This window comes from Neoarius graeffei, chromosome 3 (genome assembly GCF_027579695.1).
Source record: "Neoarius graeffei isolate fNeoGra1 chromosome 3, fNeoGra1.pri, whole genome shotgun sequence".
Lineage (NCBI taxonomy): Eukaryota > Metazoa > Chordata > Actinopteri > Siluriformes > Ariidae > Neoarius > Neoarius graeffei.
In genome coordinates, this window is record NC_083571.1 from 81846919 (window position 1) to 81860100 (window position 13182).

At 46.2% G+C, this 13182-nt stretch overlaps 1 protein-coding gene across 2 annotated transcripts in view; it reads right to left on the minus strand.

Moving 5' to 3' along the window:
- Positions 1–13182, minus strand: part of kdr (kinase insert domain receptor (a type III receptor tyrosine kinase)) — a 58196-nt gene that overhangs the window by 8842 nt on the left and 36172 nt on the right. For both annotated transcript variants that reach the window (XM_060917467.1, XM_060917466.1), the window contains exons 17-25: positions 13002–13137; positions 12350–12454; positions 10941–11054; positions 10557–10645; positions 4913–5081; positions 1348–1439; positions 1078–1200; positions 847–958; positions 98–197 (exon numbers count right to left, since the gene is read on the minus strand). In XM_060917467.1, the coding sequence (XP_060773450.1) occupies positions 98–197; positions 847–958; positions 1078–1200; positions 1348–1439; positions 4913–5081; positions 10557–10645; positions 10941–11054; positions 12350–12454; positions 13002–13137 (1040 nt within the window). The remainder of the gene's footprint in view (positions 1–97; positions 198–846; positions 959–1077; positions 1201–1347; positions 1440–4912; positions 5082–10556; positions 10646–10940; positions 11055–12349; positions 12455–13001; positions 13138–13182) is intronic.

The following is a 13182-nucleotide window of genomic DNA, read 5'->3' on the forward strand; positions in this document are numbered from 1 at the left end:
GGAATTCCTTTTTAAGTATATTAAACATATATTTGATGTACACCTAATATATATTGCATTTAAATCAACACTCTGGCTGCAAAAGAAGAATAGTTACATCTCAGGGGTGGCATAGTCAGGTGGTCTCATCCTGGTACCATCTTTTAGCCTTCTGCAGAATGACTCGTCAATATTCACTCCTGGATATGGAGATGCACCTGCAGTTCACAACAGGTACAGTTAAGGATTATTATATTACTCTGTAATATATAGTGTGTATAGTAATTATTATGCTTATAATATGCTATAATTATAAAGACTCAAGCGTACAACAATAATCAAATTTATCCATCCATGCATTATCCATAACCGCTTATCCTGTGCAGGGTTGCAGGTAAGCTGGAGCCTATCCCAGCTGACTATAGGCGAGAGGCAAGGTACACCCTGGACAAGTCACCAGATCATCACAGGACTGACACATGGAGACAACCAACCATATCCATTCACACCTATGGTCAATTTAGAGCCACCAATTAGCCTAACCTGCATGTCTTTGGACTGTTGGGGAAACCAGAGGACCCGGAGGAAACCCACACAGACACAGGGAGAACATGCAAACTCCACACAGATAGGCCCCCGTGAGCCACTGGGCTCAAATCCAGAACCTTCTTGCTGTGAGGCAATAGTACTAACCACTACATTATTGTGCCGCCTAATCACATTTATTAGATCATAAAATATAAACTGCACATACATTGTTTTGCAATTTTGCAGGGACATGGGAGGGGGTGGACATTTTAACTAATACATTTACCTACAAAAAAGTGATTGTTTACTGAATTATAGCAAGGCAGCAAATGCCCTCACCCAAGGAGAAGATCTCCCAGAGTAGTACTCCAAAAGACCAAACATCACTCTGTGTTGTATACACTCGGTCGAAGATTGTTTCTGGAGCCATCCACTTCAGAGGGAGACGTGCCTAATACGGAGATTGGGTTTGACATTACTATGAAGTTCTCTTGAATAGTTCCATAGAAAACATCTATATATACATAATGTGCAGTCATAGTTCATGAGAAAATGTATACATGTGCTCACATCTCCTTTGCGGACATAGTCTGGGTCTTTATACACGTCTCTGGCCAGGCCGAAGTCACAGATCTTCACAATGTTATTCTCAGAAAGAAGAATGTTCCTAGCTGCCAAATCCCGGTGAATGCACTGACAGAGGCACAGAAATGTTGTACATTGTTGTGAACTGACAGACAGACACACACACACACACACACACACACACACACACACACACACACACACACACACGGTACACACACACACACACAAATATAATAATGGTTTGAGAGTTACCTTTCGAGAGGAAAGGAACTCCATTCCCTTGGCCACTTGAAAGCTGTAGCTAATGAGATCCTCCATAGTCAACTGATCCCAGTCTGAACTTTCTGTCACACAAAGATTCATAACATCAGTAACTGCATTATAGTCAAGCAGCTAGAACCAAAAACCATATTGCTGAAGTATTATGTTATTAAATGAACACAATGTAAATGTCAATCATCTCATTTTCTTAGAATCTCTATGAAGCTGATAAAGGCAAAGAAATACTGAAGAAACACCCAAAAAATGTTTAAAAAAAAAAAGGTTATCAGGGATATCCACTAGATTTTGGATCATCACTGATGTTGGGTGAGGAGGCCTGGGGCACAGTTTGTGTTCCAGTTCATTGGAAAGGTGTTCAGTGCAGCTGATGCCAGGCCACTTGAGTTCTTCTACACCAACCTTGGCAAACCAGGTCCTGGATCTCGCTTTGTGCACAGGGCATTGTCATGCTCCTCAGTTCCAGCAAAGAGAACTCATAATGCTACAGTATACAAAGACATTGTACACTGGATACATTATATATTTGTATACAGTATGCAAAGACAATTGTTTGCCTCTACCTTTGTAGCAAAAGTTTGGGGAAGGTCCATATATGCCTTGGGGAAGGTATGAAGTTCAAGTGTCCACATATTTTTGGCCATAGAGTGTATGTCTATGTCATTCGCATGGGCAAAAAAAAAAAAAAAAATAGTACATACAGTAATTTATTGGTATCTACTACGAAAATATACTTTATTAGTATCTACTGTGGGTGGCACAGTGGTGTAGTGGTTAGCGCTGTCGCCTCACAGCAAGAAGGTACGGGTTCGAGCCCCGTGGCCGGCGAGGGCCTTTCTGTGTGGAGTTTGCAAGTTCTCCCCGTGTCCGCACGGGTTTCCTCCGGGTGCTCCGGTTTCCCCCACAGTCCAAAGACATGCAGGTTAGGTTAACTGGTGACTCTAAATTGACCGTAGGTGTGAGTGTGAATGGTTGTCTGTGTCTATGTGTCAGCCCTGTGATGACCTGGCGACTTGTCCAGGGTGTACCCCGCCTTTCGCCCGTAATCAGCTGGGATAGGCTCCAGCTTGCCTGCGACCCTGTAGAAGGATAAAGCGGCTACAAATAATGAGATGAGATGAGTATCTACTGTGAAAATACAGGAAATGTATGTCGTTACAAGAGTGTAAGTGTATTGTAAGACTAGAAGTCCTGGGAGCTTGAGAGTTTGACTATTGGTCTTGTTTGCTTTCAAATCCATAAATATTCATACTGACATTCTGTCAATCCTAGTGTCTATTTATGAAGATAAACTATGGAAGTACTAGCTTAGGAAAATGGACATTTCTATAATGCTAGGGGCGACATAAGCCATGATTTTTTTGCTTATTTTTAAAGTGTAACTCCACCCACTCCATAATTTTCAAAACTGCTAAAAAAGTGGGCAAGGGGCTGGGATGGGTTAAGGAGGTGAGCAGGGAGGGGTTGAGGAGGGGGCAGGGTTGGGGAGTTGGGGCATGTATTTGTGAGGCATATTTGAAAATGAGCGTGGTTCCATAGACTCCCACCCCCCACAAGGGTGGGGGCTGGGGGAGGTGGACCTCCTACCTCTGATTAAAGAGCATTTACATTCTTTATTTTATAAAAAAATTTCATGATGTAGAAAAGTACCAAAGAGTTGACTCTACGTCAGCCTCAGCCTTGCAAGGTTCATGATTATTAACCACTTTGAGCCATTTTCATCCCCAAAAATGCTGATTTAAAAAAAAAAATTAAGGTAATGTTGTCAATATCAACACCAGGATTGATGTGTTTCATCACTGTACAGCCATTTCATTTACTTTACAGCTAAGAAAACACATGTACATGTGCAGTATCTCTTTAAGCTCTTCAGTCAGGTACAACCCCGATTCCAAAAAAGTTGGGACAAAGTACAAATTGTAAATAAAAATGGAATGCAATGATGTGGAAGTTTCAAAATTCCATATTTTATTCAGAATAGAACATAGATGACATATCAAATGTTTAAACTGAGAAAATGTATCATTTAAAGAGAAAAATTAGATGATTTTAAATTTCATGACAACAACACATCTCAAAAAAGTTGGGACAAGGCCATGTTTACCACTGTGAGACATCCCCTTTTCTCTTTACAACAGTCTGTAAACGTCTGGGGACTGAGGAGACAAGTTGCTCAAGTTTAGGGATAGGAATTTTAACCCATTCTTGTCTAATGTAGGATTCTAGTTGCTCAACTGTCTTAGGTCTTTTTTGTCGTATCTTCCGTTTTATGATGCGCCAAATGTTTTCTATGGGTGAAAGATCTGGACTGCAGGCTGGCCAGTTTAGTACCCGGACCCTTTTCTACGCAGCCATGATGCTGTAATTGATGCAGTATGTGGTTTGGCATTGTCATGTTGGAAAATGCAAGGTCTTCCCTGAAAGAGACGTCGTCTGGATGGGAGCATATGTTGCTCTAGAACCTGGATATACCTTTCAGCATTGATGGTGTCTTTCCAGATGTGTAAGCTGCCCATGCCACACGCACTAATGCAACCCCATACCATCAGAGATGCAGGCTTCTGAACTGAGCGCTGATAACAACTTGGGTCGTCCTTCTCCTCTTTAGTCCGAATGGCACGGCGTCCCTGATTTCCATAAAGAACTTCAAATTTTGATTCGTCTGACCACAGAACAGTTTTCCACTTTGCCACAGTCCATTTTGAATGAGCCTTGGCCCAGAGAAGACGTCTGCGCTTCTGGATCATGTTTAGATACGGCTTCTTCTTTGAGCTAAAGAGTTTTAGCTGGCAACGGCAGATGGCACGGTGAATTGTGTTCACAGATAATGTTCTCTGGAAATATTCCTGAGCCCATTTTGTGATTTCCAATACAGAAGCATGCCTGTATGTGATGCAGTGCCGTCTAAGGGCCCGAAGATCACGGGCACCCAGTATGGTTTTCCGGCCTTGACCCTTATGCACAGAGATTCTTCCAGATTCTCTGAATCTTTTGATGATATTATGCACTGTAGATGATGATATGTTCAAACTCTTTGCAATTGTACACTGTCGAACTCCTTTCTGATATTGCTCCACTATTTGTCGGTGCAGAATTAGGCGGACTGGTGAGCCTCTTCCCATCTTTACTTCTGAGAGCCACTGCCACTCCAAGATGCTCTTTTTATACCCAGTCATGTTAATGACCTATTGCCAATTGACCTAATGAGTTGCAATTTGGTCCTCCAGCTGTTCCTTTTTTGTACCTTTAACTTTTCCAGCCTCTTATTGCCCCGTCCCAACTTTTTTGAGATGTGTTGCTGTCATGAAATTTCAAATGAGTCAATATTTGGCATGAAATTTCAAAATGTCTCACTTTCGACATTTGATATGTTGTCTATGTTCTATTGTGAATACAATATCAGTTTTTGAGATTTGTAAATTATTGCATTCCGTTTTTATTTACAATTTGTACTTTGTCCCAACTTTTTTGGAATCGGGGTTGTAGATTAATTTGTCTAGCCGTAGTGGGTAATGGCATTGTGGAAGATTGGCAGTACCTTGCTTATCATGTTGAGGATTGGCGCTCCACTCACTTCTCAGTCCAGAGCAGATGGCAGTGCCAGTGCAGATGTCCAATCGGGCAGTCGTGCTCATACCCACATCCCCTTCTTTCAGGTCCTCCTCCAATCCACCAGCTCTGTCCTGCATCAGCCGAGGCCTATGCTTCTGAAACAACACATAGGAAAAGTGCATGTGAACCAGAGTAACCAAATAATCATGATGTTTTTATTATTATGCTTGTTACTTTGAAGGCCTGCCAAATGACATAAGTAGTAGCTCAGTGGAACCACATTAAAGACCTCTTTCCCCATGTTTTGAAGGGCCAGTGTGTTAGGACTAGGACTGTTTTGGCCTCTAGAGGCCGCTGTTATTTCCTTTTCATGTCGTGTTTATTTTGGCCTCTAGAGGCCGCCACTGTTCCTGTGTCTTGTGTTTGTGTTAATTGCCTAATTATCTTCACCTGTGTCCTTAATTAGTTTGTGTATTTATACCCCTGAGTTCAGTCCTCTTGTCACGGAGTCTTTGTGCTATGTTTATCTCCAGTTTCCTTTGTACTGTGTTTTTTGATCTTCTTAGCTTTTGAATTTTTGCACTTTGCTTTTCTTTTGGATTATACTCTTTGGGTTTTTTTTGTCTTTTGTTTTGCCCTGTATATAGTGTATATAGTTTAAATAAACCTTTTGATTATTTTTCTACTTCCGCCTCACGCCTCTGCATTTGAGTCATCCCCCTGGTGGCCTAGTGGGGGTTTGCTGGATTATCACACCAACGAACCAGGTTCGAATCCCAGCAAAACCCTAACAGAAAGACTCCGTCATGACCGACTCAGCAGAGGCTGCTTCAACTGTCTACCCGGCCAACCTTCAGGGAATTATGGCAGCTTTGACACACTTCGGAGCGACCATGGACGCTCATGGACGTACGCTCACCAGCCAACGTGAGGCCCTCGCTCGCCACGAGGAACTGCTTCAGCAAATTGGGAAAACCCTGGCACAGCTGACATCTCTGCCTGCATCTCCTGCTCCTGATCCAGTTCCTGCTCCTGATCCAGCTCCCACTCCTGCTCCAGTGCCTCCTGCAATGCTGCCTTCTTCACCTCGCGAACCCAGCCTTCCTGCACCACAGAGGTATGACGGCAAGCACAGTGAGTGCCGAGAGTTCCTTACCCAGTGTCAACTCACCTTTGAGCTTCAGCCTACCACCTACACTACGGATCGCCGCAAGATTGCCTTTGTGATCACCTTATTAGCTGGTAAGGCGCGAGCCTGGGCTACTGCTATCTGGCAAAGACAGGGACCTGAGTGCTTTGATTTCCAGCTGTTTTCTGAAGAGATGCTTCGGGTCTTCGATCAGGCAGACATCAGTACCGACGCAGCCCGAAAGCTCATGTCCATCCGGCAAGGAGGAAGCGTCGCAGATTACGCCATCTCGTTCCGAACACTCGCAGCAGTAAGTGGATGGAACGAGACTGCCCTGGTGTCAGCCTTTCACCATGGTCTGTCTGACCCCATCAAGGACGGTCTGGCCTCTATTGGATGCCCAAGTGACCTCGAAACCCTCATCTCACATGCTATTCGTCTGGACAACAGGATGAGAGAACGCCACCAAGCCTTGAGCCCCCCCAGCCTCCCTACCTCTACCTGGAGACCGTCTACCTCCTTCAGTGACTGTCCAGAACCCATGCAAGTGGGTCGTACTCGCCTCTCCGCATCTGAGAGGGAGCGTAGAAGGAGGGACAAGTGCTGCATCTACTGTGGCAAGCCTGGTCACTTCCGAGCATCATGTCCCGAACTCTTGGGAAAAGGACCGCCCCGTCCAGCCGAGGGAGGGTTGTGACGGGGCCTACCCTCTCTCCCGGACTCCCTGGCCAAGGAATCTACATCCCGGTCTCCATCTCCTGGGGTGAGTCTGTCCACTCTTGTCAAGCTTTGATAGACTCAGGGGCGGCTGGGAACTTTATGGATATTCACTTCGCCCAAAGCATCAATATACCTACTGCACCTCTTGAAGTCCCTCTGTCTGTGTCTGCCCTCGATGGCCAAGCGTTAGGTGATGGAAGAGTCACTCAAGTTACTTCTCCAGTCTTCCTCCAGTCTCAAGGTCACAAGGAAGAAATATCCCTGCACCTGATTCCTTCACCTGAGTTCCCAGTTATTCTAGGCCTTCCTTGGCTTACTCGCCACAACCCTCGCATAGACTGGGTAACAAGCCAGGTTGTGGAATGGGGCCCTGCATGCCATGCCTCTTGTCTGCTCTCTAGCTCTCCTGTGTCTCCTGCTGAGCCCCCTGATCTCACCGAGTTATCTCAAGTTCCCACAGAGTACTGGGATCTCAAGGAGGTATTCAGCAAGAGCAGGGCCGCCGTTCTTCCTCCGCACCGGGCCTACGACTGTGCCATCGACTTGCTCCCTGGGACTACCCCTCCTCGTGGCAGACTGTTTTCACTCTCTCAGCCAGAACGCAAGGCCATGGAGGAATACCTCAAAGATGCCCTGGTCTCTGGGTTTATTCGACCCTCCACTTCACCTGCTGGAGCCGGTTTCTTCTTTGTCGGCAAGAAGGATGGGGGGCTCCGACCATGTATTGATTACAGGGGCCTGAATAAGATCACTGTGCGCAACCGATATCCCCTTCCGCTGATGTCCACAGCTTTCGACCTGCTCCAAGGCGCCACCGTCTTCACCAAGTTGGACCTACGGAACGCATACCACCTCATCCGTATCCGACAGGGAGACGAGTGGAAGACTGCCTTTAACACCCCGTCTGGGCACTACGAATACCAGGTGATGCCCTTCGGACTCACCAACGCACCAGCTGTTTTTCAGGCCCTAATCAACGACGTCTTAAGGGACATGATTAACCTATATGTTTTTGTCTACCTCGACGACATCCTTATCTTTTCCAAGACCATGCAGGAGCACCGCCACCATGTCCGCCAGGTTCTCCAGAGGCTGCTACAGAACAATCTGTTCGCCAAGGCCCAGAAATGCGAATTTCATGTTCCCGAGGTCTCCTTTCTGGGATTTATTGTACGGACAGGCCAACTCCAAATGGACCCTGCCAAGACCCTGGCCGTCCGGGATTGGCCTACTCCCAAGTCCGTTAAGGAGGTTCAGCGGTTCTTAGGATTCGCTAACTTCTACCGCAAGTTCATCAGGAACTTCAGTTCTGTGGCAGCACCCATGTCAGACCTCACCAAAGGGACAGGTGGATCTTATGGCTGGTCTCCTCAGGCAGAAAAGGCGTTCAAAGACCTCAAGGACCGCTTCTGCACGGCACCCATTCTGGTTCTCCCGGACACCTCCCAACCATTCATCGTGGAGGTGGACGCCTCGGACAGTGGTGTCGGCGCGGTGCTCTCTCAACGTTCGGAAGGAAAGCTGCACCCCTGCGCTTACTTCTCCCACCGCCTGAGTCCTGCTGAGTCCCGGTACGATGTGGGGGATCGAGAACTGCTAGCGGTCAAACTGGCCCTTGAGGAGTGGAGGCACTGGCTGGAGGGAGCACAACATCCATTCCTGGTTTGGACTGACCACAAGAACCTGGAGTACCTCCAGCAAGCCAAGAGACTGAACCCTCGACAGGCTAGGTGGGCCCTGTTTTTCAGTCGGTTTGACTTCACCCTCTCATACCGCCCCGGCTCCAAGAACACCAAACCTGATGCACTGTCCAGACTGTTCTCTGCCACTAACAGGGAGAATGAAGTCGGGCCTATTATCCCTGTGTCCCGGATTGTGGCCCCTGTCCGCTGGGGTATTGAGGAGGCTGTCCGACGAGCCCAACGCCAGGACCCCGGTCCTGGGACGGGGCCACCAGGCCTCTTGTACGTCCCACATCAAGCCCGGGCCAAGGTTCTCCAGTGGGGTCACTCTTCCCCTCTCACCGCCCACCCGGGAGCTCGGAGGACCCTGGACTTCCTGAAAAGACGCTTCTGGTGGCCTAACATGGAGAAGGAAGTAAGGTCATTTGTCCTGTCCTGTGAGGTTTGCACCAGAACCAAGAACCCACGACAGCGTCCCCAGGGTCTCCTGCATCCTCTGACCATTCCCCGGCGTCCCTGGTCCCACGTGGCAGTCGACTTTATCACGGGTCTCCCTGAGTCACAAGGTAACACGGTCATTTTGGTCTTAGTTGACAGATTCTCCAAGGCCTGCCGCTTCATACCACTGTGCAAACTCCCCTCTGCTCTTGAAACTGCGAAACTTTTGTTTAATCATGTCTTCCGAGTCTTTGGTCTTCCACAGGACATCGTCTCAGACCGAGGGCCCCAGTTCTCCTCCCGAGTGTGGCACGGGTTCTGCAAGGTCATCGGAGCCACTGCCAGCCTCTCCTCTGGGTTTCACCCACAGTCCAATGGTCAGACGGAGAGGCTCAACCAGGACCTGGAAACCACCCTGCGAGGCCTGGCTATGGATAACCCGACATCGTGGAGCACCTGGCTGCCATGGGCGGAGTACGCCCACAACACCCTGCAGTCATCGGCCACCAAGCTGTCGCCATTCCAGTGCCAATTCGGGTTCCAGCCACCTCTGTTCCCGGACCAGGAGGAGGACGCGGGGGTGCCCTCGGTCAACCAATATGTGAGACGGTGTCGCAAGACCTGGAGCAAGGTCAGGAAGACCCTCATACAGACCTCCAGAACCAACCAGACTCAGGCCAACCGCCATAGAAGACCTGCACACGCTTTCCGCCCTGGGCAGCGTGTTTGGCTGTCCACTAAGGACCTTCCACTGCGGGTGGAGAACCGCAAGCTTGCTCCTCGCTACATTGGCCCCTTCAAGGTGGTGCGCAGGGTGAACCCTGTCTCCTACCGGCTCCAGTTGCCCCGGACTCTGAGGATCAACCCCACTTTCCATGTTTCCCTGTTACGGCCCGTACTGACGTCTACGTATGCCCCTGCCCCTAGGAACCCCCCACCCCCCCGCATCTTCCAGGGGCAGACTGTGTTCACTGTGAATCGCCTGCTTGACTCCCGCCGGGTCCGCGGCGGGTTGCAATATCTGGTGGACTGGGAGGGCTATGGTCCTGAGGAGCGCTGCTGGGTTCCTGCTCGGGATGTCCTTGATAAAGAACTATGTCGGGACTTCCATTCGGCCCATCCGGATCGCCCTGGGAACGTCAGGAGACGCTCCTAGAGGGGGGGGGTCCTGTTAGGACTAGGACTGTTTTGGCCTCTAGAGGCCGCTGTTATTTCCTTTTCATGTCGTGTTTATTTTGGCCTCTAGAGGCCGCCACTGTTCCTGTGTCTTGTGTTTGTGTTAATTGCCTAATTATCTTCACCTGTGTCCTTAATTAGTTTGTGTATTTATACCCCTGAGTTCAGTCCTCTTGTCACGGAGTCTTTGTGCTGTTATGTTTATCTCCAGTTTCCTTTGTACTGTGTTTTTTGATCTTCTTAGCTTTTGAATTTTTGCACTTTGCTTTTCTTTTGGATTATACTCTTTGGGTTTTTTTTGTCTTTTGTTTTGCCCTGTATATAGTGTATATAGTTTAAATAAACCTTTTGATTCTTTTTCTACTTCCGCCTCACGCCTCTGCATTTGAGTCATCCCCCTGGTGGCCTAGTGGGGGTTTGCTGGATTATCACACCAACGAACCAGGTTCGAATCCCAGCAAAACCCTAACACAGTGTTAATTTACCTTGAAGGGGCTATATTCTCCACGCTTACTCTTCAGATAACTGGAGAGGTTACCATGCTTACAGTATTCCACTATTACCATCAATGGACCTGAGAGAGAGGGAGAAGATAAAGAGCTTTTACTCTTTAATGGTAAAAGCTGTAATGGTGGCTGTTTTGTGGTTTAGAGATATGTACAGTGTTAGAGAATTTACACTGTAACCATGGCTCCTTCAAAAAATAAACATACTTGCATGTTTTTGTACAAAGTGATGTGTGTACTAGAAGTACTGTTATTAAAGAGAGTGTACAGACACAGGCAGATGTGTGCAGTTCATAAATGTGAGTTTTGAAGGTGTTTTTCATTAAGAATATCACGTGTTTAGTTTTAATAAAGCGGACTCACCACCTGGTTTGGTGCAGGCACCTAGCAAATTGACCACATTGAGATGATGGCCAATATGGATAAGAATCTTCAACTCGGACATCAAGGCACGATACTCACTGGAGGTAGCACCCTCTGTAGTTGGGCAGATGTTACATATAATCATTTCATAGCCACAAGACAGGCAGTGTAGGCAATTGCTTGGGGCCCTGAGTTTTGGGGAGGTTCTCTGAAGGCCAACAATCTAAGTGTTCTCAAAGTGCACAACTCCCTCGAATCCTCTGATGGGTAATGTACAATTCATTACAATCCACAATCCAAAAAGGGGGCTTGATCTCAACAAGTTTATTAGTCAGTCTTTTCAAAACAAATAGAACTTACTCCACCACTAACTGTGGTAAGTGGTGGACATTACCTAATGAAATAATTAAGGATGACAACTGTGTCCAGAGTATCTAAGCCACAAATGGATGTATTACTATCTGAACATAGCTAAGAGAAGCAAGAAACTAGCTAAGAGTCAACATTCAGTTTGGAGCACTTAATTATTTAGCTTGTTTTCTTCATAGAATTTGTTGTTTTGCTCAAATTGCTGATATAGCATGATCTTTTCAAGTATATACAGAGTATAAAAGCAGACACTTTACCGAAGATGTTCTGTCATGATGTAATGATGATTTATCTAATTGGGAAGCTTCATCGTGTTGAGCTTTACATTCTAAAATGCTTTTTTTTTTGTGGATTCCTGATTCCTTATAAAGGCATCTGGGTAACATAATGGCAAAAAAGAAGGGAAAAAATGCCAGGAGACCTGCTTGCATTTTTCTGCTTGAATAAATCACCTCAGTAACTACGAGAATAATAACGACCAAGCATGCTCAGTGTATAGATAAATAACTTTTGACTTTTGCTAGTTTGTATGCTGGATAGATCATTTAAGTGATAATTTTAAGGCATAACTCACCCAGAAATGCAAATTTTATTATTAGATTATTAAGTACTAAAATTTAGATGGATCAAATTCCATCCATCCCTTATCTATACCAATTATCCATCAGGGTTGCGGGGAAGCTGGAGCCAATCCCAGCTGACTTCAAGGTGAGAGGCAGGGTCACCAATCTATCAAAGGGCTAACACCGAGACAAACAACCACCTATAGTAAGTATAACCTGCATGTCTTTGGACCACGGGAGAAAACTGATTCAGGCATGAAGATAATATGCAAACTCTACATAGAAAGACCCAACTTGGCCACAAGGTTTGAACCTGGAATCTTCTTGCTGTGAGTGCTAACGACAGTGCTAACCACTGCACCACCGTACCACACAGGCCCCAATTAGTTTATGGAAATAAGATCACACTAAATGGGACAGAGCTGGTTGCCCTTCATCTAGTTGTGAGAATGTAAAAAGTGAAAGAAATCCACCTACCCTTTAGCATCTTCACTGCTACTGTTGTGCAGGTAGTGGCCTTTTCAATGCCGAATGCTGCTGCCTCCAGAACCTGACCAAATGCCCCTCGACCCAGCGGTTCCCCTACAATCAATCAACAATGTCAATCAGTACATTTACATGCACACTAATATTCCACCATTATTCCAAATATGATATTATTTGGAATTTGATAGGGGTCATGAAAATAGCATATTCCGTTTGGATATTCCGAATTTGGCCTTATTCTGAATTTAGCATTTTCAGATTAAAACATGGGATATGCTGATATTATTCAGGTTTTAGGAGCATTCTTTGGACAGCATTCAGAATATGCATCTCAACTGGGGAGTTTTATGGTAGTTTGCAACACACGGCCTCTTGCCTGTTTATGGTCAACTCTGTGAGTTGTACACAAACCAACTAGACATTTGGAATATGCATGGCTGGATGTAAACAGTGAGCAAAAAACGGGATATTTTTATGCATGTAAACATAGCAAGTGTTACTTTTCTATTTGTTGATTATATATTTTCCATTAAACAGGCCTCGTTTTATTGAACTTTAATACTCTTATTTCAGTATTGTTTCTTGAGGTAAAATAGATTTCCATGTTTGAAGGCACTTCCTGAGTTATGGGTCTCCAGCTCACCTAGTTTGAGACGTTCACGGGGAAACTCCCACTTGCTGGCATCATAGGCGAGTCTCTCACAATGCTCATCCATTGGCATGTCTTCTGCATCTAAGATAATTGACAAGTAGCCTGTCTTCATATCTCCATCAATGGGCTGAAAGTGAGAGCAAGGACAGAAGGAAAATGAGTCAGTGAGTGG